Raw genomic sequence first — 27,259 nt, forward strand, 5'->3', positions numbered from 1 at the left:
ATCACTCGAGAGAAAGCGAGTGAGAGGGACATGATCACAGACACACCACAGAAGAGCGGAGGAGCTCAAATTACTTTATTCTCCTCAAAACCCCTGTCCTCTAAATGACTGGAAGTCAGCTCCTTATTACCATTCATCTTTTCTCCAACAGGCTGTGTCCGGAGAGAAGGATATCTCTAATTCCTTTTCAAGTTAGTCTGAATCCAGGAAGTGAGAAGAGATAGGGCTGGACAGGCTCTCATTATACTCAGGCTGCCCCACAGGTAACAAACTTAAAAAATCACATAGTGTGCACAAAAAGTACAGCTGAATTTTAACAAAACGCATGTTCATTCTCTCTCTTACACCCCCCTTAACATTTTTTTTTTAGGATTTTTTTCATGACCATCCACTGGGATTCATACTTGCTACCCAGTTGTCAATCATTTCCACTGTAAAATCGTTACAGATACATGTATTATAGGAAGTCTTTGACATTTTAGGAAATACACTTGTTTCCTTTCTAGACAGACTTTTACAGGTTTAACAATTTTTGTTCTAAGCTAAGCGACTGTAGCTTTATATTTATTGTGTAGAAATGAAAGTGATATTAAACTTCTCATTTAACTCTCGGCAAGAAAGCGAATACGTGGTTTTCCGAATGTACTATTTCTGTGAATGAAAATAAAACATTTCAAATATTGATCAGGTAGTCTTTTGCTCATTTGAAATGATCAATACTGAGAATTTGTGGAAAATCTGAAAAAAATGGCTCATGATGTAGGTTGAGTTTTAGAATGATCATATTTGATTTGTTAAAAAGATATGATCCATCAGTGATATATCGACCCCCCCACTTGAATGCTGAGTTAAACTTATTTTAAGTCTGCAAACTCTAATAGTTTTATTGTTGATGTGTTTGATGCCTTCCTCCATGAATACTTTGATTTCATGATTAAGAGCAAAGCACTGCTGTGTACCACTCACAGTTGCACCTCTAGCCTATGAGAATAACAGTCAGTCAAAAGGGAATCTAGGGCAAAGAGGCCTGAAAGGGAGACATATAGCATAGACCGTAGATAGCCAAAGAAAGTGGAGATTCTGCCAAAAGGGATGAAGACAAGACGACAGGGCTCCGTGTGGGATTTCACTTTGGATTTTGGCCCTGCAGGGATATGTGGAAGCACAACTGACAGGACTTGCGTGGAGAAGTCGGCTCCATTCAGTATAACTAAGTAAAGAATGCCCCATGTAGTCACTGATGCACCAGCATAAATCCTCCAAGGTACAATATTGCCTTGGTAAAGTTAGCTTTCTCTCTGGTTGTGGAAAGCTAAAAGACTACATCATGTAAAAGATTTTGTTTCTTGTTTGCGACTGAACACATAGAGGATGCTCGAAAGAATCTTACGAGGTAAGATAGATGCAGTGAATTAAAATGTGAGGAATTGCCATCTCACTTAGCAGACACGTGAAAGCAGTGGTGTAAAAACAGCGAACACACACCATGACAACTTAAGTTGAGATTTATTTCACATTTTGTGCTACATTCCTCTTTACTCAAATCTAGGGAGCGTAGGTGGGTCAGTCATCTTAGAAATACTATATATCCAACTTCATATCAATATGTGCTACAAGTAAAAGTGATCTTGGAGTCAGTTGTACGTTAAGCTTTAATCTGTTCAGTCATGTTAGAGGCAACAAATCGCTTTAAAAAGATTCAATGTAAAAAACACAAACACATATACAATGAAAGGAATTTACAGGTCATGACTCAGGGGAATATTATGATCCAATTAAATAATTCCCAAGTTAGCACATGGGGGTTAGTAGTTCATACTACGCAATGAGGCAAATGGTGTGACATAATAATTTACTGAATTATTTTCTGTACTGCGTTTTGATGGGTCTTATTTTGATGATACTAATGTCAACTATATTTCATGGCATAATCCAATAAAATAACTTTCATTAAAGTAAAAAAAAACACTTCATTGGTATCATAATATTCAACATCATGTTAGTTGTGAAAAAAAGATGCTTTGTTGAAACTAACGGTTTATGACAACTGAGACATTCTGTACTGTAAGCAACACATTAGTGACCTTTTTACAGCGAGGGATAAAAACAGACTTTGCCAATTTGCCAGTGAGACATCAAAATCAAGTCACTGGTGACAAGCTATGCAAGATACTACGTAAGCAATAAAAGCCTTCCTTTAAATTTATATGGGTATAATAGAAATCATAGTCAACCTAATGTAGGCTCCAAGTTTTAAAACAAACTTTGTTTGGGGATCCAGCGTATATAAATCCTTTTTAAATTGGTTTATGGGGGCTAGACATTCACAAATGTCCGTGCAATCTCAAATGTCTTGTATCTTCTTATGGCAAAAAAATCTCCTGTTGCACCTCATATTTATTCTCTAGATGGTTCTCAAGTTTAAGAAAACAAAAACATTAACAAGGAAAACGGAGAAAAACAGAGTCCACAGAGCTCTGCAGCATTGAGCGTTTGGACGCCACAGTAAAGTCTAGCACCTCCTGCTGCTCGGGAAGTTTCTAGTCCAGCTGCTCCTGCTTTATCCTGTTTGAATTGGATCCTCGCTGACTCGTCCTCCTCAGTTCCCTCCTCAGGACGTACTCGCTGAATTGGGATGAGTCCACGCCTCCACCACAGGAGCCGGCGATCTCGAAGCCACGTTGTTGCAGGCGCTCTAGAACCTGGAAAAGGTGGAATGGGATAGAAGGGGGAAGATGTTATTGGCAATACAGGACATCAATCACAGAGGGAAAAGCATCATTAGCATCCTGGATCAGCACTCTGGTGACAGGCAGGGCTTACTCATATATCTTTGATAGTCAGTGCCAACCTGGTCAAGAGGCCCCATACATCATTCATGGAGGTCTACCAGTCCCAAATAAATTGTGATGCTAAAACATAAATGTAACCTCTAACCTTTTGTTTACTACTGGAAAGCACATAACCATCCAAAACTCTTCTAGCTATATGCTGCCGAGTTAGTGCTAAGTAAAGCATTGGAAACAGCTCTGGGAGTAATACGGCCTGTGATGGGTATTTGGATGAGACTTTCACAAGACTCGATTTTCCTCATGCCTCATTTTCATTGTTTTCTGGTGCGTGTGTGTGTGTGTGTGTGTGTGTGTGAGATCTCGCAGCCTTGCAGACATCTACAGACGTGTCCAGGGGGGCTGTAGGATCACATTCCATCGAAGAGGCCCCAGGGAGCAGTGAGGCTTTCTCTCTGCCACTTGGCCCAGTGTGGGCTGCTCAGCAAAACCCCCTCTCCCCATTTCTCCCCCAGCCCCCAGGCCCAAGCCTCCGCCAAAACTACAAAGGTCCCCCTACTGCTGGCAGCTCTCTCTGCCCCCCTTCCTTCTCTCCAAACCCCCGCCCTGCCTCCATTAGCCGCAGATACAGCAGCCACCGCCGGCGTGCTTTAATAACCAAACAGGATTATGGGCCCTGCCTGGGGACAACCTGCCAGGGAGCATGCTCACTCTCTTGCTTGCTCTCCACGACTCACACACTTTAGAGACGGGTTTGTTTGTGTGTTTTTTGGGAGGGAGATGGAGATTTGACTTCCTCAAATGGAGACACAGTCCAAATTATTGTGAAATCTTTTCAAATATGCCTCTCCTCCATTGCTTATTGATGCGTATCTGAGGATTTTACCGTCAATTAATTAGTGGAATATCAATATCTAACCAGGGAAATACAATATTGCCAAATACATGCTGAAAGATGAATTAAAAATGTTTTTCTGAATGTAGAAGTTTTCCCTTTAAAGTCTTGTTTTAGTCTTCAAAATATGGTTTTGCCTAGAACCCATTATGCCTATGAAAAGTTTTGTCATAGTATTGCTCCCCTAGAAATCCCAACTTTCCCAACACCACAACCGTAAAGGATGTTTTTCAACAAAAATAACCTCATATAGCGAGACTACTTCTCTAACTTTGCTTTATTTTAGTGAAGAACTACCACTACTATGCACAGCCTCAAAGTATTGCTGGTATTCAACTTCATGCAGGAGTCTGGTGGCTCTGCAGAACTACTATTTGGTATGAAATCTTACTAAAATGTGGCTTTATTTTCATTTGAAATTGAGCATCGATCCAACAAACCTCTAAGACACTCGGGGGAATACTCTTATGTGTAGACGTCAGATGATTCCCCTGAGTGTCTTAGAGGGTTGTTAAGTGTTTTACCGTATCCTGAATTGCTCCCTTCCTCTGTCTGTCTGCCAGTTTCCCCTCAGTTTGCACAATCATGTGACTCTCCACCATGATTCAAGGTGTCAGCCATCCCCTTAATGAATGGGTTGAAATCCACCATTAACCCATTTACTGTCCCTTCTGTGCAGCTTGGCCCTGATGCCCATATCAAAGGGAAAGTTTAAAACAATCAAAATTACTTATCAATTTAATTGTATGTGTTTTTCTTCCACATGGAACCCATGCAACATACAGTGGTATGAGTGCTGCAAAGGTTTTAAAGCTGACCATCCACAAGCTCCGAAGCCAAATTAAAAAAATCATTATTCCGGTCAGATCACAGAGAAGTAAAGATGATGGTAGACTTATGTAATGATGGCTTGCCAAATTGATGCTTTGATATACTCATCAAAGAACTTGTTTTTCCGCAAGGCTGTTCTTGCACTCGATTAGATTAAAAAAGATAAGATTTTGCAATCAGACATCAGTAAAATTCTAAAGGTCTACAGTGTAACCGCAGATGAAAAAAGTTGAATGAACAGATCATCACCTAAGTCAAATCCTCGGGCATATAACTGAATGGAAAAATATAGAAAAACATACTTTATCTAACCTTTCAGGGGTTTATACTTATTGAGGAATGCTGAATAAAATGCTGAGTAGCCTATAAATGACAGTACACCCACAGCAGCCCACTGTTCCCATTACCTGGACAGAGTTGAGGTGGCAGTATCCATTAAGTGGGAAGCGGATGACGTGCGTGGAGTCATGGTTCCAGCCGGCATTGACAGAGTTGCACATGACATCACCGATTTCTGGAAACACGTCTTCAATCAGGGCCTTGTCACCGCTGAGCGCGATCCTCTCGCCCAGGTCAGGTGCAACGCGCACCACCAAGCACTCGCAGGGGCGTGACACCCGGCCCAGCTCCTGGTCCTGACGCCAGCGCTCCAGCTCAGCAAGCATTGGCTGAAGCTGGAAGTACCGCGCCTCCTCATACAGCAGACTGTAGTCCTGTAGGAGACAGGGCAAAGGGCGTTGACACTTAGGATATTATGTATATTATCTTACACGTTGTCACTGGCGGGAAGGAACCGCTTATTTACATATTTCGTCATTTTAATTTGTTATCATAAATCAATGCTATTGGTCACCCTTTACATCTGTATGTTGGTTTAACAGTGATTTTTTTAAATTAGCCTTTTTTCATTTCCTGACAATCAACAGTTCTGGACATCCAAGGCCTGACAGCGATGATGTGCTGCTTGATATGGTAGTTCTGTGAATATCAGTTTTTACTTCACCAGGTTGAATAACAAGTTTTATCATCAGTATCAATTGTCTTTTAAAGAACAGGCTTGTGGCTTTCTGGTTTAAGACACTGACCATATACAGTTACCCCACATCCCTCATTTACTGTCAGGTCTTTACTGTCTCCTAATAAATGCAAATATATCCAAATAATACTTAAAAAGGGTAAGATAAAAAATATAATTAAACATAGTTTAATAATAATCTAGTGACTTTCTTTTTTTATACTTTCAGGGCTTTTATTAGATAATACAGATAGACAGGTAAGGGAGAGAGAGGGGACGACATGCAGCAAAGGGCCATGGGTTGGATTCGAACCCCAGCCACACTGTATATCGTTATATATATATATATATATATATATATATATATATATATTTACCACACAAAATCTGTAAGGGTTCATGGACTGTCAGTGAGACAGTGAGACGAGTATGTGACTCATGCTGCGTCATGACGTCAACACTGTAAAGATTAAGATTAGCAGAAATTTTTTCCAATATATGTTAATTTGTGCCAATATAGTTAATCTAAAAGCATTCTAGTTTGAATGTGTTTATTTACAGATCCTTAAATGCAATAGCCCGATAATCTCTCATGTTTATTTTAGTTTTTTTGACATGCCCTCAAAAAATAAGATCCTTCCCCGGTATTTTGAGGTAGATTGAACTGAATTGGATGAGGCTGGTAGTCGAATGCAGCACACAGGACATCTTGCTATACTAGATAGCAAAATTAATAAAAAACAGAATAAGCTAATCAGTTTACGGTTTTGATTTTCTTTTTAATGCGGATCCAAACCAAAAGAAGAAACAGCAAAGTTTGAAAACCACTGCTGTACATGAAGGAGCAATAAACCCCAGCAAAGACACCATTCAGCAAACATTACAGAAGATCCAGAGTAGAGGAGATGTAGTGCGACATGTAACACAGGGTTGTGTGGGGTAGAGGAGCCGATCCTTTACCCGCAGGACAGCAGGGCCTAAATCTCACCAGATTCAAGTGTTCTCATGCTTCTATCAAAATCTACGCAATGTGAATGGGGCCTTAGCTTGAACTTGAGCCTGACTTTTGTCTTTGCTTATTATAGCTGACATACTTTCCAGTGATTGAGTCACACTGTGGACAGTCCATCAGATACTGTGGTTATTTGTTTTCTCCCAGGGCAAGTTAAGTAATTACTGACTAAATGACACATAAGAGTGAAAAAAAAGCAGGAATGCTAATGTGTCACATACAGTGAGACTCACGCTGGATAGAAACTTGGCTTGAGAACACTGCACTGATGAAATCTAGCACATGCAATGTGGTCGTGGGCGCCAGAGCATTTATTTATTTGTCTTGATGCAAGCTTATTGTTTTCCTTGCATATCTCAAACAAATCTTTGGCCACTTAGAGCTGGAGGGCACCAAATTGCATCAGATGACTAGTAAATCCATTATGAATGAGCTTTGCTTGCCCTGATATTTTGTCTCCAGCATGGGAACCGTTTTCAGCAATTCAAGGAGGACTAGCGACTAAAGGCATTCCACGGCCTTGGCATTCATTGTAAGTTGTAGGACTGCTGACTGGCTGATGGGACTTTACAGTTTCTAGGATGGACATCTACTCACTTTGAAGTCTTCTGGGATGAGAAGCTTGGACGTCCTGAGGAAGTTGAGGATGTAGCGGAACATGTGTCCATCCCTGTCAATGAAGTAGTGCTGCTTCAGGCTGTCCAGGACTATAGGCTCTGTGCCATCAAAGAGACGACCAATTCTACTCACAGAGAGGGGGGGGGGGATGAGGCAGAAAGGGAGGCAAGGAGTGAGGGTGGAGAGGTGGAGGACAACATGTCAACATTAACAATCTTACTATTTCTTTATTTCTCAATGCTAAAGTCCACATTAGGTATGAACTAATATAATGCATCATCGATAAAACTACTCTTGAGCTTGTGTTTTTTTGCATCTTTTAGACAACGGAGAGAAAAAAGAAAGAGGGAGAGGCAAAACATTAGCATGTGCAAAATGATGTGACTCAACATTTCTCAAGCTCTAAAATGTTTTCCCACCTTCGCACAGACATTCACTACCAAGCTTAATCAACCGTGAAGAAAGAAAGAAAGAAAGAAAGAAAGAAAGAAAGAAAGAAAGAAAGAAAGAAAGAAAGAAAGAAAGAAAGAAAGAAAGAAAGAAAAGAAAGAAAGAAAGAAAGAAAGAAAGAAAGAAAGAAAGAAAGATTAAAAACAGAGTTGGTCTGAAAGGTCAGGGCCAGCTGGTAGTTGGTTGCCTGAGGCAGGGTGCCAGTCACCCTGGGGCCTGGGCTAGGAGCGACAGTGGGGCCTCCCAGCCTCCAGATGGCCCCATGCCCTTTGGCCCTTTACTGCTGTGACATCTGTCAGAATAACCAAGTTGCTTTTGTCTGTGCACTGCATTCTGCACTCCAACAAATTGTACATGTGTAACTGTGGGCGTTACTTACACTGGAAAACATTTTGTGATACTTGATAACTCCAAAAGCAACTAATGCTGCAGATGTTTTGGATAGAAGGAGTAAACATTCAATTTCTACTTTGTATCTCCACCAAGCGCATCCACGAGATATTTCTGTGATTTGACAAGATGTGACATTTGACTGTCACAGATGACATTCTGACGCTGATAAATCTGCCTTGAAAAGAAAGTGTAAAACACTGAATCTTACACAACCTCCTTTCAAGCAACATACTAGACAACCATTCACTACCAGCCAAAAAAAACAGCTAACTTTATCTTCATCGCTGCACTTAAAATACAGATGCATGGTAGAGCAGACTCACCGGGATTCTGGGAATTTTGTTAAGGTGGCCAGACTGCTGGTGTACATGTGTCCGCCCACATCAATGTGCACAGGGGCGTTGGACTTGGTGAGCTGTGCAGGTGCTGGGATGCCCTGGTTGCTCAAGGGAGACACCGGTGACCGTGTGATCATGGGCCTGGACATGCTGGAGCGATGATCCTGTAAAACACAACACAAGGGACAACATATTATACCACAGATCGGAAGATTCTTCTGCATACCAAGATTTGCTTTAAAAAGAATATATACACAATTGGAACCACGGGGGGGCTTGATAATTAAGATTCAGTACATTTGAAATTGGAAAAAATAATTAGACCCAACGATTTTTTATATTTCTGTATCACAACAGACTCCATAGTCAGGAATGAAAGGGAAGATTTTCTTCTCTGCAAGTTAGAGCAGCCTGACCTTGACCTGAATGTTGCCACAATCCACAAGCATGCACTCCTGTGGGCCATAATCTCCGAAACCAAATTAATTTGGAGCATCAATCTCATAGTCTTGGAAATGAGCAATAATGACTCTTGATTTGAACACTGTAATAGGATTTGGAGAAATTGTGCCTGTTAACCTACAAACACCATTAGGAGACAATTTCTGTGAAGCTCTGAGAAGAAAATTACTTCACCCGGAAAAGTTTCAGACTCTTGAGTGAAGATGGGAGAAAATACTAGTCTGTGACACCTCAATCACTGAGGATTATTAAAGAGTTATATTTTAAACATTTTTCTGAAAATGATTCAAACTGGTTTAACAGTGAATTAAAGCAGGAAACGGGACTGTGCGTGCGTGCGTGCGTGCGTGATATTCAAATAGCGTGACAATAGTGCGCACTCTAGGCTACATTAAGGACAGCAGGAAGACAATCTATGCACACACTGCATTCAATAAAACCTTAGTGTCTGTCACTTCAGGGACTGTTCGACCCCAGCCTAACAGTCATTTTCTCTTGTTTTCCTTCCAGACAAAATCGGACTTTACGCGTTTACCTGCGCCGGCATCACTGTGTTTGGAGAGGAAGTCACCGAATGGTCATTTTGCTTGAGAGATGCTGCGGGGACCGGCTCTCCTCTGACTGAGAACATCAGTGAGGGCTCCCTGCACTCCGCCGCTCGCATCGGGAGCCGTTTGAGGGAAGCGTGCACGGACTCATCCACAGAACTGATTGGACGCGGTCGCTTTCTCGCTTTCTGATGCGTTAAGTCCATGATGTCCGTTTCGTCCATTACAGCGCAGACGTTGAGGTTAACAGATAGGACGAGGTCGGCTTTTCCCCAACGAGCCTGCCAAATGTGGAGAGGCGTGAAAAGCGGGATAGCGAACACAGGGGGTGGGGGGGAGGAAGAGCAGCGCCGTGGCTGTCACACGGAGCAGCTTCTTTGCAATGGCTGGGAGAAGTCAAAGCCCCCGACAACATTAGCATTGTAGCGCCTGCGGCTCTTTTGGGCTGTCGCTGTTTCAATGGCAGGTAGCCTATGTGTGTCGCATTTTCAGAATAAAAGAAATCCTGCCCGACAAAAAGATTGATCGTCTGGATATGCGAGTCGTGTCAACGCGCACATCTGGACCTGTCACAGCTGGCCTTTGCCCTTTTGGAGCAGTGTGTCTGCGCGCGGTCACCCTCCTCCTGATGTTGCTGCCCATTGTTCAGCAGCAGTTGTGTTCAGCGGGTCAAACCCTCCTTCAACACAACAGACCCACAAAGTCCAAAGTTCAGTGAAAATAACCAAGCGGTGACCAACCCGCTCAACCACCTGGACATAAATGGCCCTCTAACACCCTCCACCCACAAACACACATCTCTCATAAGCACCTGACTGATCATGCTCTTTCCAATCACACAAAAGCAGCCAGTGAGAGCTTTTTCAGTGATGAATGTTGAAGTGAATAAACACTCTTTTCATCATTTGTAGAGAATATAACAGTGATATTAACTTAAGTGACCTTTGTGTGAACAAAAAACAAACATCACAGCAAATCACATCACATCCCTCCACAACAGCAAGACACCTAAAGCATCTTCTTGATCAGTTTCTCCTTGGCTACACGCCTGACAAATACTATCACAGTTACTGTATGATGACTGCAGTGTGTAAACACCACGTCCGCTGACCACATCAGCATTGCAAAAAAAAACCATGCTAATGACATCATGTCGTATAAAACCAGACCACAACACGTCCAATTGCTGTTAAAAGTACTGCCACAGCACTCTCCTGGGCTGTTTTTTTTTTCATAGAAAATGCAGGGAATCCACAAATTTTAATAACATTCAGATTCAAATTAATTAGTTCAACCACTGGCCTTAAAACATCCACATTCCTGCTTCTCATTGGCAGTGTGAGTTTCACACCTAGATACCCAATTAGCAATTAAGCTTGCCTTTGAGTGTAGGCCTCCAATGCGGTGTGTGATCCTGGTCTGATTTGCATGCCGCTTGTGCACGCGCTGATAAGCGCAGGCAGCAGTCATACATAGTTTTAAAATTCAACTCCAGAATCCCTCGCAGAAGGCAAAGGGGCCTGCAGGGTAAAAGAGAGAGAAATCACATGGCTGCTCTTCAAAAGGGGACCTGTGTAAGGCAGTCGGCAAAGTGCGTGGGATCACACTCAGAATGCAGGTAATTTGTTCCCTGACTAATTTGTGGAGATGGTGGTGTGTGTGTGTGTGTATGTGTGAGTGAGTGTCAGAGCAAGTGTGTGCCTGTGGAGAGTAAGTTCTGAAAACAGCTTGGTGGAATTGGATTTCCTCAAAGCCCTGTCATCGCAAAGGTGGATTGAGTGTAAAATCTGTAAGGCATTATGGAAAATTGCAGGGGAGAGAGAAGAGAGAGTGAAAGAGAACGGGTGGTTGGGTGGGTGTGAGGTGGAGGGGGGTAGCGGGTTGTGGGAATGAGGTCTTATATCACTAAATCATTCTGATTTGTTGGAAGTAAAGATACACGTGTTGTGCACCTTTTCTTGGACATGTCCACATTGATTTCTGTCTTTACACTTTTTTTCTCAGGGGCAAATCAAAGATCACCACATGTGATGGATGGCTGATCAGGGATGCTCATGTATGAGCCATCAGCTCCAAGATGTACACTGCAGATCTGCCACACCAGCACTTTCCCTACAGTACCTGTTGCCATTTTGAATTTGGCAAGTGCTACAAAAGTCTCCCATGTCCCTCACATGGGAGACCGTTTGTCGACGTGTTCCCAAAGTTTCCAGCCTTTGTGAAACAAGTCAAAATGTGGGAAATTTGCTCCTTTACCCAGCTTATGTCATTTTGTTGCACCACAGTATGCACAAACAAATCTGAAACAGTCACAGTGCATCAAAGCCGGGAGTATTTGGGCTGCTCCAGTTACTCCTGTTGTTTTTCCATCAATGGTCTGAAGTCTTTTAAGCCTTTTTATGCAAAATCATCATTTTACCATCTTCTTTACATCTCAAGGAAAACACACTAGCCTATAGCTCTGTTTGCATCTTTAGTAAGCTAATGCAGGGTATTACCCGCTCCTAAAAACTTAGGAAGCAAGTGCCTGTCTGCTATTGCAATAATCAACGGGCCTGTTGGGATCAACATCAGCAACAAACCAGCTTTCAATTTTTCATCCCACAATGCAGCTTTTCAGTGTTTCGACATATCACACAAGACACAATTAGCATTTCAGATCAGAGAATTAACATTCAGTTCGAGGCAGGCAGACTGGTATTTACATAATCTGGATGGGTTGTCTCTGCTTTGTTGCCTATGGCTATTTGTTTCAAATGTCCACACGCAGACAACTACAGACTTTGGGTTCACTTCAGTTACTGCTGGCTGTAAAGGCAAAAAAGCAAACAGGTAATGAGGTTGTCATAACAGAATACTCTGAAAATATTTTAGGCTGGTCAGGTGTGTACCACTTTGGATTCTATAAGGTCAAGCTTCCAAACAATACCAAATCTACAGTAGTTTGCTAATACATGTGTTTAAACATTTTAAGAAAACTTTAGACATTACCAATGCAGGTATTTTATAAATACAATAACAGTATTTTTGATGAATACAGAGACATGTACCGTATAACATTGTCTGTGGTTTGCATCATGTCAACCTCACAAGTAACTTCAAGCGAATTTGTTCAATAACAGCAGTAGCTCTGTGAGTGTGTGGCAACAAATGCAGACATGTGTTCAGTGTAAAAACTACTTTGGCGTTTAGTGAAAGGATGAAGAGGTTGCCTCGCAGAAAAAGAAGTTACCAGAGGAAAGGGACCTCGCTGACCTGCTTCTGAGCAAAGAGAAATGTGATATTCTGGATAAACCAATTTTTAAGGTGACAAATAAGGGAAATAATCATCTGAAATGCCTCTGAATCGTGGGATCATGGGATGTCCAGGTTGTGTTTTTAGAATCAGCAATGTCATAGAACTACAAGCCACTCTGTTGATGTTGACTATAAAAGGCAATCTGAACTTAGACAAAGTTTCACATTTTACATACAAGACAGTTGCATTTCATATCATAGCAGTGCTCCAGAAACACATAATTATCACCTGAGTAGCCGGGCTACTTGTCTACTTCGACATCATTTTTTGCAGCATGACATCACAGATAAGGAAGTGATTTCAGGTTGCTGCAAGCTGTTGGAGACAGTGGTGCATGTTCAAACTGTCCCAGGGCACAGGAGTGGCAGAGCCATAATATGAAACATAATAACAGCATTTCTCTAAGGGGTTTCAAATTACCAAGTAAAGCACCTCTGACTTGGAACTGAAATGTGGACTAACTGACTTGTTTTTCAAATAGGCCTATTTATCTTTTGACAGATCAGTGTAATTGTACTGGGAAACAGATGTACTGATGCTGTAGTAAAGAAGTATGGTTTTGTTGTTACAGCGCCATCAAGTGATCAGTCCTGACAAGCCAACATCTCAATCTCATTCTGTTTATTCATGCGCCCTCTGAAACTGGTGAAACCAAGTACTGGCTTTCATTGCAGGTGACCTAAACTTTATATATATATATATATATATATATATAATGTTACATTTAATAAATGTCATTTAAAGTCTTCGCCTCCCTGCAGTACAGTGAGAAATATTATGTAACCAAACTATCTATTTTATTGTATTTTTGCTTTAGGATGTTATATATCATTTTACAGTATAAACTTTATGAAGCTCAGTAGATGTTTTTTTTTACACAATACATGCTCCCATAGGCGAAATAGCTCCAGAGTATTACTTAGTGAACTATATTTGCCGATTCGCAGTCGGACCTTGGAGTTGATTACGCACGGCGCGGTCAAAGAGCCAAGAGAGGCGATGAAAGGATAAAATCGCTTGTGTCTTCGTTTAGACTCCATAAATACGATTCTCTTAACAGGATCACGGCTTGTTTTAAAGGGTGATTCATAGATTCTGCATTGACGTGTTTAAAAAATACATCCTGTCTTACTGAATAAGAAAAACGCCTGGGGCAAAATTACTCCACAATGGCGTCTTTCATTAGAAGATCTGGGGCAGCCAGGAAATAGAACTGTTTCACGACTAAACTGACTTTTAAAAAAAATACTTCATGAAAACGGCAAACGCAGGTTTGGGTAAGTTATGAGCAAGTTGTACAGCAACAGCGACACGAAGACGGCGATGTGTGCGAGGCTGAAACGCGCCAGGAGCGAATTCACACGGTGGACAAGTAGAGTGTTTGCTCGACAAGATCACAGTGTAATCCGCTAGTCGCTTAGACCAGATGTACCAAAGCTTTGTAAATTGTAGCCACGCGCATACATTTGTACTGTAACTAAGGAACAATAGCCAGGAAGTGGTTAAATATTTTTTAAAGAACTGTACCGCTCGAATCGCTTGGCACATGCGTAAAAGCTGCTGCGCCTCAATGTCCCAGTCCACCCAGCCTCGGAAATAATAGCAAACCAAATAAATCTCCGCTTACCTGAAACATAGAGCGGCATAAAGTATCTATTTATGCACCTTTTCCCTCCGATTTGGCCCACGATCTGCTTCTCTTCCTACACCAGTGAGAAATGCAATAGCTTGGCTAAGGTAGACAGAACAAAATACAGAGAATACTTGCTCCAGGGCTCCGAAACCCCTCAAGGCAAAGATCAGGATACAATTAGCTCATGTCTCTGCCCCAGTCTAAACCAATCTGCAGAATAAAACTCCCAGCAAAGGAAGAGATCACAGCAGCAGTGCCTTAGTCCTTGTTGAGTTTATGTTTTTATAAAATCAAATAAAGATTTTTTTTTTTTTTCTGCATTTACAACACCCTCACTCTTCCTGCCTCCAACTTGCCTATTGCCTCCCTCTCGCAGAGAAGCTGATTTTAATCGTTATGATTAGTTTTGATGTAACGTTCCCCCGGGCGATTGCTACAAATGGATGGAGTGTTTCTTTGCCAGGGAGGAAAAGCAGCAGATGATGATAATTATATAGATTGTTGGTGGAGTCCTTTGATTTTTTTCTTCTTCTCCTACCTCTCAAACATCTAACCTATCTAGTGTGATTCTTTAACGCATGTCATCCACACTGCATGTGTACCAGGCAACTTGTTGATTAGCTTGGATTCAACTTATTAATTTAATGGAATGTGGTTAATGAAATTCCCACTCCTTTGTAATCTTTTTAGTCTCTTTCCTCCCTTTGGACAGCCTCCAAATGACGTAGTTGTATAAATAAGCACTTGCAGCTTGCCTTGCCCCAATCAAGTCTGAATCAGTGCCTGAGGGTGATGTGCGAGCTCATTTCAAATGTTCAACCATGCATGATTTCAGGAAGATTGAGGCACTTCTGAGGCTTTTAGATTTACTTGGGGAATGCAGTCAGCAAATGAAGTACATGTTTAAAGTCATTCCTTTTGTGAAATTCCTTCATGTGAACATGCATAATTATTGTGTCTGTGTCAATAGTGCTATTTTGTGCACATCTGGAATTGACAGTTATTTCTTTACATTCTCAACAGTTATCATCACCTCATACACAGTGGAATAAGGCTGAAATACCCGCTCTTGCGCCCCCTACTGTTGAGAGCATCAACTTTTTTAACAGCAGCTCTGAACAACAGTCAGCTACATGCCACTCGCTCTGAAACCAAATCAATTTTGCCATGTTATTGTAACATTACCCAACTTTAAAAGCAGGGAAAAAAACAAAAGACAAGTATAGAACAAACAATCATTTGAAACAGATATGTAATATTCATCTAGGAAGACAACTCAATCCAGGTTTGTTCTCAAGTTCAAGCAACACTGGATTAAGAATGCCCCGTCAAGGGTCTAGTGACTGATGGATGCAAGCATGCAAACAAAAGCATTTTCCAATTCTCCTCATCAAAAACAATTCCCTCTCAAAACATCTTTGTAGATGATAAACAGAATTGCATTTGAGGAAAGGCCAGCTATTCCTTGCCTATCCGATCCAAGGGCCATAAAACTTTCCACTTTTTGACCGGCATGTCCCACAGGAAAACAAACAAAAGATTAAAGTGTTACAATGAAGTTATTTGCCCCAGAGGTTACTGGCTTTTGTATGATACGCCAAGCCCCAAATATCATCCCACACACACACGCACACACACATTTTTATGCCATTAGTCTGACAAACTATAGTGAACGGAGAACGCCCCAGGCCTTAAAATCCCATGCGTTATCCATTTTCTACACAAATGGAGCCCATTCATAATGGGGTCCTCTCACTTCAGTATTCAAAATATGCATCAGATGTTGCTGTAGCTAACCAGTGGAAATCTTTGAATGGTGTTTGATACCAAAAAGCCATTTTTCTAATGCCGCTGTGGAAAGGTAGTATTGTCCTTGGCTCTAGACCTAGCTGCTACAGCAGCAACAGCATGCGAGCGCTGGCTGGCTGCACCATATTTTGGTGGGCAAATTATCCAGATTGGTTGCAGATGTGAGTATGCACCAAACAGAAACTGCCTTGCCTGAATGACATCATAGGGATATTAATGCATACACACATACACAGGAGAGAGGAACCCTGGAAAACTTGTACTGCTTGCTGGAATTGAATGAGAAACAGACACAAAAAAACCTAATTAGTTTGGTTATCAATCTTTTCTCTCACAACTTAAACATTAACATTCAAACATGTAACACATTCTTCCTGTTACAAATTAAATCAATGAAACACACCCTCTCCTAATTGACTACATTCTCTCAAGCTACAGCCTAACTTGGACTGGTATGACCCATAGCTTATGATGGCTAATGTTAGCAAACATTAAATATGTATTGGTGTATAACGACTCTTCTTTACTTGTGCTACTGTTAGACAGCATTTTAGCATTTAGCATAACCCTGTACATGTCACCAAAGTGACTGCTGAAAAAAACTTACAATTTAAACATTGTACAAAAAGGCCTGTTTTATTTTAACAATAACACAGTCTTAACTTTATGGCATCTGAATGTTTATTTTATTATGGAGGAGCAAATATATTGCTTTTCTCTTTATGACCTTCATTTCTAGCATCAGTTAATATTTAAGTGGCTAAACAGCCGTTACACCTTCCGATTGACATCGGCCTTCCTGGCTCTCGCAAACCAGTCAGCGTGGACTAAGAGAGATGTTGGTTTTGCCTCAGACCATTTTAATAACTGCTGCTGTACTCGCCACACCCCTTTAATGGCCTGTGGTTATGTAAGGGAGTGGGATGGATAAGGGAAAGTGCTGAAGCTGCTCCAGAGCCTGACTCAATCTGCCCTGCAGGGTTGCACAGTTTTAGGCAGAACTGTTCATCGAATATTATCTTTGGCACAATGTAATTTAGCTCTAGGGAATAACTGTTGCTCAAATGTTGTCCAAGTCAAAGCATCAAGTATGACCTTTAAAGGCTAAACATTAACAATGGTAGGCTAATTATATGACAGAGGAGCTCCTTTGTTCAGTTAGTACTGGCAAAAGAGTACTATAGTTGTGTCTTTGTTCATGCTTTACTCCAGAAACATCTAATATGCAAACTCTGTGGAGCTGTGCATGTACATGTCTGTGACTCATTGTTACTATTTTGTTATTACAGCTTACAAAGCAAGCATGGCACACACGTCAGAGTCTATTCTGCTCATGAAATAGTTTCAGTTTTCTGTATGACAAAAGTGGTCACAAATCAAGGTTTGAAAAGTCACTTTTTCTGTAACTGAGAAAAGACAGGGATCCCCATTTTATGACTTTATGACTAGCAGCCCCATTCGTTGACTTCCCTTTCAGTCCCAAATCCACCCGTCCCACCCACAGTGGACAGAGGAGTCAGTGCCACTACTATGAGGGGAAGAGAGACAAGAGGAGGGGGCTGCTTGGGTAATGCTGGGAGGCTCTAATAAAATGTAATCCTATTATATGGTTCCCACTAGAGGGCAACAATAATAAAGGTTTCCCTAATAACACAAGCAGACCAAACCCAAATGGAAAACAGCTCCTCCGGTCAAGTCCCACACTTGTACATATATCCTCTCATTAACCCAATTGCTGTTGGGCCACATTACACCAACAGGCCTTCGAGATTTAGCCATGATGGCGCTGCAAGAGTTAAGTCAAACAAATGTGTTTCATCAAACTGCAGTTTGGGCTTCTCTGCATAAAGGAATTGAAGGGGGGGAGGAGGAGTGAGGGAATGTGTGCAGATGGGAAGTTGGAAGCAGAGCCCCGAGGAAACCAATCAGAACTTCTCCACCCGCCCTTCCTGTGTCAAAGCCACCGGGGTCTCAGGTGTGTGTTACATGAGCTAATACCAACCAAACTTGATTGTATTTGTTAGAGTAATCACAATTTTGCAAATTACCATTTTGGAAATGATAGTCCTATCATTGGAAAACAAAATCCCAGTACAGTAGAGGAACCCCACAAACTAGAAACCACCAGATAAGACTTGATAGCTTAGTAAACCTCCAAACGATGATGAAGTTTAATTCGTCCTTGTGAGCCAAACAAAATTAAATATTTCTTAGTGGTAAAGTTACAAAAAGCTAGAATTTCATCAGATCTGCTACAAACAAACTCTTTGCACAGGAACAGTGGAACTGACTTTCTTTGACTAATATTAACAAGAAACGGCAATCTCCCTACTGGAAAAAAGACGTAAACACAAACTCTCACATTTATATATGATTTGATAATGTAATGAATGAGTTATACCGCTTCCTAGCTATCTCGCATAAATGCAGTGAAATATTTATCACAAGTGACAGGGTGAGTGAGAATATCAATCATATTCTCAAGACAGCTTGAGTTATTAAGTGAGCCAATGTAACAGTATTACAAAACCCAGAATAACAAAGTTATTTATTTATCTCTCTCTCTCTCTCTCTCTCTCTCTCTCTCTCTGCATTTGTGTATTTGGAGTTGTGTGTGTGTGTGTGTGTGTGTGTGTGTGTGTGTGTGTGTTTACGTGTTTGACAGCATCAGACAGAGAGAGAAAGAGTGTCGCATGCCTTCCTGTTCCTGTACCACCCTCCAACCCCATAGCCGCAGACTCAAGGCAGTTTCCAGAATCAAACAATTTCACGCAGCTACTGGAGGAGGAAATGAACTGAGCCCAGAGCAATAATAAAATTATACAAATGTTATTACAGACTCGCCTGCTACTGTCCTACTTTAATTCAAATTTGGGCACTCCAGGCGGTGCTGGTGGCAGAGACCTTCCTGAATAAATCAACATTAGCTTACGTCTAAATTATTAAGGAAGTGGGAGACTTTCTTGTTTATAGTATGAATTATTAAACAAGTGTTTAACGCTGTTTTTCTTCATGAATCCCCAAATATTAATTGCTAATGATCTTTAAGGTGTGTGTTTTATCTTTTGCCCCTTCTGTTGTATGCTGGGAATTGAAAATCTGAATTTTCAAGTCGCAAAAAAATCTGTCTGTTCTCAGTTAGATAAGCATGAGATGCACTTTCAGATATACTTTGCCAGCCTCTGTATGATGTGCAAATGAAGCTCTAGTTACGACAATAGTCCCATCATATAGCCATTGTTGGTATTTGCAATGACTGTGAATGTAAATTAATGAATTATGGAGGCAGCCACTGTGAAGGCTATCCAGACATTATCAGTTTTCTGCTCAACATCTCGCTGATAGGCCACTATGTTAACAAACAGACTGCTGGAAAAAGTGTTGGTCTATCATTTGCTGTTACTTTTTATTTACCATTTCCTAATTGAGGTGTCTGCAACAAGCCGTTGGAAGTTTGTCAACAGACAAGGATAATATTCTAATTACATGTTAGAATTTGATTGGCACTTTACAGCATCTGATCATTTATGCAAGAGTACGAAAACGCATCGCAAGGAGTTTCAACAGTATCTTGCTTTGTATGCACACATGAGCCACATATACATATTTTAACTCTCCATCACCATTATGAAATCCATAACAAAACCAAATTTCAAATCCAACAGGGACTGCTCTGCTCACTTGTCTTCAGCTATTTAATCTTCAGATGAGCAAAGGCCAATAAATCAAAAACGAGTGAGCCCATTCCCCACCGTCTGTCCCAAGAGGAAATCATGAAACATCAGATGTATGTACTCATTTATTTGGGCTATAAATATGATTAAAGGGAGCTGAGAGGTTGCTGGCCTCGGGCCACTGAAGCCTTAAGGGAAAGGATAGTTCTGCTAAGAAAATCAGTGATGTCCATGTTCATCTCCAGTTGGCCTTGAAGAACAGTGTTCATTAACATCAACAATCGAACACAACTAGAGGTAAATCTGTGACTGTAAACTGTCTGCAACCCTTTTAATAAAAGTATTGTGATTGCAGCTTCAGTGAAAATAAGAATCCTCTCACAAAATTGTAAAAATGCTTAGAATACCAAGGTTAAAAAAGTATTTCAGTATGAGCTCAGGCTTCTGTTGGAGCACTGTGTTCCTGTTATAGAATGCTATGCAACACTTAATCCTCCTGTGTAGTTCTGAATTAATGGCCTGGACCCATTTCAAATGAAATGTGGCTCAGACTTATGAATAAAACTGACTTGTATCTACCCACGTTTGCTGTGTAACCTGTACATCCAAGGCTCGTGGGTGCCCTCCCCTGGAGAAATACACATGGGAGCATTATTGCACAGTAGGTGATTCACACTGTAGCCAATAGGTGATGCTGTTGTCACGCCTAAAGGCTGCACTTGGAGGAGGAAGGTGAAATGGGGGGAGTTAGTCCATGTAGGAGTAAAAGCAATTTTGATTTAGTATCTGAATTATACTGGCATTCTAGCCTTGCAAACGCAATATAGTTGCACCATGTAGACAACTTCAGTTGATGCAGCAGGATCAGTGGAGCTCATCATTTCCTCCACATTACAGAAAAAGATTGAATTGCACCTGTTTTTTTAGAAAAGGAAATAAAGTGCAGACATAACAGATCACCTCTATTTCGTACCACAAAGTGGTATCATTTCCTGTGCTCTCTGCTGATGGAATGAGATTACATGAAGCTATTCTCAGAGACTTAACTCACAAGGAACACATCCTGGACATTTATCTGGCCATGGGGAGACATAATCTAAAGGTAGATGAGCCAATCCATCACTGATCTGAACCTTTCCCCTTCACAGTGCCCAGCTCCTACAGAAGCAAGTGACTCAAGTTGAAAAGTCTTATAGGTAACGGTCACGAGGTTTTTTATAATTTTGAGGAAGAAAACCCTTCTGCATCTACCTGTTCATGTGTGAAAACAAAATAATAAGCCAAAAAGAAATCATCAATAATGACTTAGACTTAAAAAAATAACATTATTACAACTTAACATCTTTTACATCTTGTAGCACGTCCAGTTTGTGAACATAAAACAGGAACTAAGCAAAATGCAAAATCAGATCAGCCAAATATCTTATCAATAAGTTAAAAAAAAGTATGACATACAGCAAATCATAGAGAAATAAGAAATTGTGTTAAAAGAACCAAATCTAGATCTATGAAATAAAAACAACCAAGTATCACAATTTTTACAAAATAGAAAATAAACAGACAGAATAAAATAGACAGAAACAGTGTTTCCATAAGCATAAACTGGTTGTTTCCCTGACTAATGCACTGAAAATAGAGAGCACTGTAAAACAACTCTGGTAATAAAGCTTGTCAGAGCTGCCTTACAGGGCTTGGGACCTGTAATGTGCTTAATGATTACAAGGAAAATCTCTCCTGTTATTATATATACAGTACACGGACCAAATGTGACACTAATCCAAAAATAACAAGCCTGCTTTTTCTTCTTCATTTCTTCAAATCAGCGTGATGACCCCACATAATTGGTTGACCCCACATATATTTCCCTAACACAATGTATTGCAGGCGGTCATTCTGCAGCGTGCAATGTGCACCACATGCCAACACTGCTACAAAACCGTTCAGGGACCTCAGGAGGAGTATTGAACAGGTTGTAGATGTGTGTGGGATTGATCCATAACATCATATTAGCTTTATTACAATTAAAGTAATTCAGTCTTGCTGTGAAGCCTCGTGGACAGAAATCACATACTGCTTCGGAGGGGGGTATGCTCAAGATGGATACTCGTCATTCTGCTCTACAGATTGGTCTCTTTTTCCAGCGTGTGTGATAGTCATACTGAAGACAGCACTTCTCCTGTTGGGTCCTCAAAAGTATCCTTTTTCTCAGCTTTCACCAGATTGACGGTGTGGATAAATCCTGGCTTGATAGCAATGTCCTCTGTCTCCACTTCCCTGTATTTCGCTGACGGGTCCTTCTTAAAGACCTGCTTCAGCCTCTTCTTCATCTCAGGGTCAGGGCAGTATAGGTACTCATACAGACCAGCTGCCAGGATGCCACCCAGAATGGGCCCCACCCAGTACACCTACCATAAACAGCAAAACAAACACCTTAATTAGTCAGCTGGTTAATCTGTGCCCATGGGAGATGTTTTATTACTAACAAAATGCAGTCCTGGCATTGCCAGGTCCGCACACCAGGGGGCGGCAAAGGGCACAGATGACCCCTGTCCCCTGTCCATAAACCTGGCAGCGTGCCTGGGCATCGCTACATATTGTTAAAAGAGGGTCTTGATTGATTGATTTATTTCTGGATAAAGACAATAAAAAAAACAGTAATCCAAAGGATAACATGCTAAAGTAAAATACTTATTTCTAGCACGGTCGTTGGTGTTTCACATATAAAACAATATACAAAAAGCAAACAAATCATTATGGAAAGACATAGAGGTAGATCAGTTTCTGCAGCATCGAGCATTTGCCTCCAAGAGAGGACACTTCTGAATATGATACCAGCCACAGTGACAGTTACTGACAGCGTTATACCCAAGCATATCACCCAATCTCACATAAACACAGACACACACACACACACACACACACACACACACACACACACACACACACACACACACACACACACACACACACACACACACACACACACACACACACACACACATTGATGCCATGCTGTCTGCAAATAGATCAGTGGCAATAATTGATAGGATACAAAAATGAAGCGCTAATGCTATTTAACACCTTTTTCAGAGACATGACCAACATGTAGCTGGAGGATAAAATGCTGTAAATTTGTGATTCCTTAGCACTTCTTTTGTTGGATTAAGTCATAAATTCCATTTTAAACCAGGTGTTTGATTTGTATTTAGTGAAATAAGTGAAAGATGATTCCTTGATCGTATTTTTAGGTGACACCTGTTTTTACTGGTCTGGCAATGGTGCTGAAAATGTGACATTACCAGGTTTCAACATGGCATACTAGCCTACTGTAGTCAAGCTTGCCCTGTTCGGGACATAATCATTAGCTATTGCAACATTTCAGAGCATTTTGACATGGCACCATGACATAACATTTGAACCAGTGAGCTGATTTGTTATACTTGAGTAGTCATACATAAATGACCAGTCACACTGACCCAATCACTATCAAGAGTAACTGTGTACTATTTTAGCCACACAAACTCCTCAAGAAGATTATCCTCTTTGGGAAGTATCTCTTACCCAGTGGTTCTCGAAGTTGAGTGTGACCAGTGCAGGAGCAAAGGATCGAGCAGGGTTCATGCTGGCTCCTGTATAAGGGATCTAGAAGATACATAACAGCATTGTTGTCAGTCTAAATGATAAAACATCATAGTTTTGTAAAACATTATCATAGGTATTTTGCTTTGGCTTACAGAACTTGTCTCATATTGCAAAATATATCCTGCTATATCTATTTGCTAAACAGACCCAGGGACAAATCCGTTGAGCAGTGCAAGAGATAACATCTATTTCCCTGTGCATTCATTTGCTCTGCAGGGTTCAGGGACCCCCAGAGATTGGTTGCTATGCGATGGCAACCTCCAACAAAGATGTGCAAGAGGGTGTGAATCAGTGAGAAGTCTAATATCACACATTGAAGAATAGATGCTTTGACGCACCTGCTCTTTCTCAAGAAGCATCAGTGCTCCAGCTTTCAATGAATGCTTAAGGGGCTTACACTTGGAACTATCGCTGAAAAAAATAATTTGTAGGATTCACAAATAAAAATCCTCGTAACAATTTGTACGAGCACTTTTCAAGTCAATTTTACTGCTTTAATATCAAGTACAATGCACTTGCCAGTGTCAAGTAAAATTTACTTAGCACTAAACTAAACATCTGTGAAGATGCTAAGTAAATGTTACTATATATTATACTACTATATTGAAATTGTAAGTTATATTTATTTAATATAATTAAGCAAACAATTAACTTTTTCATATACAGGAACATCACTGTCACTAAAATATTAAGTACATTTTACATACCTGTAATATTTATTGGTATGAATTTAATAAGTAGACATTATATTTTTTTCCTGATTGATATTTTAAATTACTTACATGAAGTAAAATATGTTACTCACTATAATCATGTAAATGTTGCTTATTTTAACAAATGTTAAATTTTCGCTATGCATTTAATGAACTATTATCCCAAATCACATAACTAAAATACACAATACTATTAAAAATTTTGTGAACAGGGGGAGCCTGAATAGCTCACCTAGTAGAGTGTGCGCATAATGTACAAAGATTAAGTCCTTGTTGCAGTGGCCGCAGGTTCAACTCCGACCAGCGGCCCTTTGCTGCATGTCATTCCCCCTCTCTCTCCCCTTTCACATATCCAGCTGTCCTGTACAATAAAGGCCTAAAATGCCCAAAAAAATGTTGTGAACAATAAACACCAATTAACTATTTTAAGTGCATTACATACTGTTGGGGCTAAGTGTTTAGAATGAAAGGGATAATGATATTCACACTGACACATATCATTCCACTGTGATTACTTTTGCATTAACCCATCTAACAAAGAGAAATATAGTTTTGATATAGTATAGTCACATCTGACCACATCCAACAGTCATTTGGAGAGCTAAAGCTGAAGATGGATGCTGCAAGTCTATGTGTGGACAGTGGAAGGTCCATATTTGAATGAATCTTTGAATCAGTGTTTCAGGATCAGGTTGCAAAAGATTTCTGAAGTTGGTGTGTATTGTAGATTTTATATACTGTTTGAATATACATTTTGTGTAAATATTTCATTTGTTTCTACGTAATCTAATTGGCCATCCTCTTTCTGGGGTCATGAGAATTTTGGAACATAACATGGTGAGAGGTCAAAATTGTTTGAGAATCACTGCTGTAAGTATTCTCCTATCTAACTGCCATTTCACATCTATCACTTATCGAACTTACTGAAAGGTACTTACTGCAAATAAGTGACCAATAACTACAGCAAAGCCGATTGAAAGGCTAGCAGAACCTCCTAGGTCTGTGCGTTTGGGATCACAGGTGGCGAAGATGGTAAAGACCAGTTCAAATGTGATAAGGAGCTCCACAAGAAGGGCATGTCCTAATGAGATGTTGGAGTTCACCTTGCAAACAGAAGATTTTCTTAATGAACTTTACTTTAACAAAACATATACACACAAGTTAACATGATTATGGTCAGATTCTTACCGTGGTCACACCGAATGACCCTCTAACAGCAGCTGGTGTGACTAGGTAAAGGATTGCAGCTCCTGTAATGCCTCCCAGACACTGAGCCACCACATAGAAGAATGCTTTTGCCAGACTTAGCTTTCTAGTTACAACCATCGCTGCAGTGACTGCTGGGTTAATGTGTCCACCACTAATGTGGCCAAAACATTGCACCATAGTGGCGATGCTCAGGCCAAAGCACAGGGAGATAAGGACTAGGTCAGCTGGGGGAGGCTTATCCTCTCCTGCAGCCCAGTTGATGGTGGAGCCCAGACTGAGAAGGACAAAGATGAGTGTCGCCAGGTATTCTCCAGACACAGCCCTCCAGAAGTCTTTTGTCCAGATCCCTTTGAATGCCACCATTATGGTCTGCCAGTTACACCAGGACAGGAACCTCCTGGCAAGAAAGAATAATGAGCAAAATGATTAGCCTACTTATGTATTCCTGGTGTGTGCATATGGCTGGAAATGTACTGAACCCTATCAGCATGGCTGCCTGTGGGCACAACATTTATAAATCCACTAGGGATTTAAGCCAGTGACTTCACATAATGCCATACAGAGCATTCTTTAAACATTGTGTACAGGGGCAAATTATCACACTTAAAGTCAAAGCATACTATGTTTAATTGCTGTCACTCATTGTACTTTAACCAGGATGGAGCAAAAATGTTCTCTTTTGACTATTAAAGAGAATGTGGTTCACATTAATTGAAGCATCTGTTAAGTTACTGTACATTCAGAAAAATGTTGAAAATGAATATGCAATATCAGCAAACCTCCAAGGCAACAAAGCTGCATTGATAACTTCAGTTATATTTTTTTTCTGGATCAAAAGGCTAAAACTTACCAAATGCAATAACGTGCTCTGCCTCTCTCTGTCCTCGTTGTGTGTGATGTGTTTTCATTCATAAATCCTGGTGAGTTATTCAACCAGCAGAGACAACTCTCCCTTCTTAACATCTAAAAGTTGAAAAGGCTGTGTGACCCTTTAGTACTTACAGGAAAGCAGCAGGCTGTGAGAGAGCAGGATAGGAGCAGAGAGCAGGTCTGTCAGATGAACATGATCCACACATTGTGCTTCGGGATTGCATCCAGCAGCTTTATTAAGTTACTAGCTATCTCCTCACAGGAATTAAACAGTCTGCACAGGGGGAGGAGTCGCAAGATCTGCTTGCTGTGCAAACAGTTGCACCATTGCACTCAGTCAGCCTCAGCATCTTAGTCATATCAGAGCTGTGAAAACATGCTGGAGAGATAAATACCCTGTCTACTTGGGATCATTGAATCTTTTTCAAAATTTTCAGGTTATAGGGTAAATTTGTAGAAGTGTTACTTTTAACAGCTCAATGCCCTGTTACAGCCTTCCAATCAGGTGCATTTCAGTGGCCTAAGCAAGGTATTCTATATCTGGGTATCTTATTCTCTCCCCAGTTACGAAAAAAAACCTAGTTAAAGTTAATTTGGATCCATTATCGAATAAAATCTCTTGTGATGTTAATCGATGGACGACGACTCTCAATCTCTCAATAGCTGGGAAGGTCAATGTAATAAAAATGGTTTGTGTTCCCAAGCTGAACCACCTTATCCAATCTCTTCCTCTGGAGGTTCCCCTGTCATATTTTAAATGGTTTGACAGGATAACAACATTTATATAGAATGGCAAAAAAAAAATACGTGGCTACATTTTGATAAATTACAAAGACCAAATGATAGAGAAGGTTTGGATCTTCCAAAAATGTTGTGTTACTACTATTCTTTTAACTTAAGGCATCTGGCCCACTGGTCACTTCCTCCTGAGAGAGCCCCGCCCTGGTTTTGTATTGAGCCATCTGTTCTTGCCCCATTATTGCCTCTACAAAGCCTGTCTGTATGGTGAGGCAACACACATCCGATAATCACTTAAAAGTAGTTTGGACCAAAGTGGCAC

General features: G+C 40.7%; 2 protein-coding genes across 4 annotated transcripts; both read right to left on the bottom strand.

Moving 5' to 3' along the window:
• Positions 1–1,489: 1,489 nt before the first annotated feature.
• kctd1 (potassium channel tetramerization domain containing 1) lies at positions 1,490–14,731 on the bottom strand. Of its 2 annotated transcripts, none has more exons than XM_028593614.1 (5): positions 14,277–14,731; positions 8,327–8,505; positions 7,140–7,284; positions 4,923–5,228; positions 1,490–2,702 (listed from the first exon to the last, which is right to left on the bottom strand). In XM_028593614.1, exons 1-5 carry the CDS (start codon positions 14,283–14,285, stop codon positions 2,541–2,543), a joined length of 801 nt encoding a protein of 266 aa, XP_028449415.1. In that variant the 5' UTR covers positions 14,286–14,731; the 3' UTR covers positions 1,490–2,540. The 2 variants fall into 2 exon arrangements, with proteins under 2 accessions (XP_028449415.1, XP_028449414.1); XM_028593613.1 differs by lacking the exon at positions 14,277–14,731 and adding an exon at positions 9,339–9,700.
• Positions 14,732–19,872: 5,141 nt separating this feature from the next.
• aqp4 (aquaporin 4) lies at positions 19,873–26,413 on the bottom strand. 2 transcript variants are annotated; one of them, XM_028592986.1, is made up of 5 exons: positions 26,332–26,413; positions 25,309–25,726; positions 25,059–25,223; positions 23,327–23,407; positions 19,873–22,170 (listed from the first exon to the last, which is right to left on the bottom strand). In XM_028592986.1, the coding sequence occupies exons 1-5, from the start codon at positions 26,403–26,405 to the stop codon at positions 21,919–21,921; spliced, it is 990 nt and encodes a 329-aa protein (XP_028448787.1). In that variant the 5' UTR covers positions 26,406–26,413; the 3' UTR covers positions 19,873–21,918. The 2 variants fall into 2 exon arrangements, with proteins under 2 accessions (XP_028448787.1, XP_028448786.1); XM_028592985.1 differs by having other exon boundaries at positions 26,180–26,386.
• Positions 26,414–27,259: the final 846 nt, after the last annotated feature.

This window comes from Perca flavescens, chromosome 12, assembly GCF_004354835.1.
Source record: "Perca flavescens isolate YP-PL-M2 chromosome 12, PFLA_1.0, whole genome shotgun sequence".
Lineage (NCBI taxonomy): Eukaryota > Metazoa > Chordata > Actinopteri > Perciformes > Percidae > Perca > Perca flavescens.

Excerpts from the sequence above, each read along its gene's own strand:
- kctd1 (XM_028593613.1), bottom strand. The coding sequence starts at position 9,575 with ATGGACGAAACGGACATCATGGACTTAACGCATCAGAAAGCGAGAAAG. Across the intron at positions 7,285-8,326 it reads ACAAAATTCCCAGAATCCCG|AATTGGTCGTCTCTTTGATG; the intron begins GTGAGTCTGCTC and ends CTCTGTGAGTAG. Across the intron at positions 5,229-7,139 it reads TCATCCCAGAAGACTTCAAA|GACTACAGTCTGCTGTATGA; the intron begins GTGAGTAGATGT and ends TGTCTCCTACAG.
- aqp4 (XM_028592985.1), bottom strand. The coding sequence starts at position 26,292 with ATGTTAAGAAGGGAGAGTTGTCTCTGCTGGTTGAATAACTCACCAGGA. Across the intron at positions 25,224-25,308 it reads GGTCATTCGGTGTGACCACG|GTGAACTCCAACATCTCATT; the intron begins GTAAGAATCTGA and ends TCTGTTTGCAAG. Across the intron at positions 22,171-23,326 it reads TCAACTTCGAGAACCACTGG|GTGTACTGGGTGGGGCCCAT; the intron begins GTAAGAGATACT and ends TGTTTATGGTAG.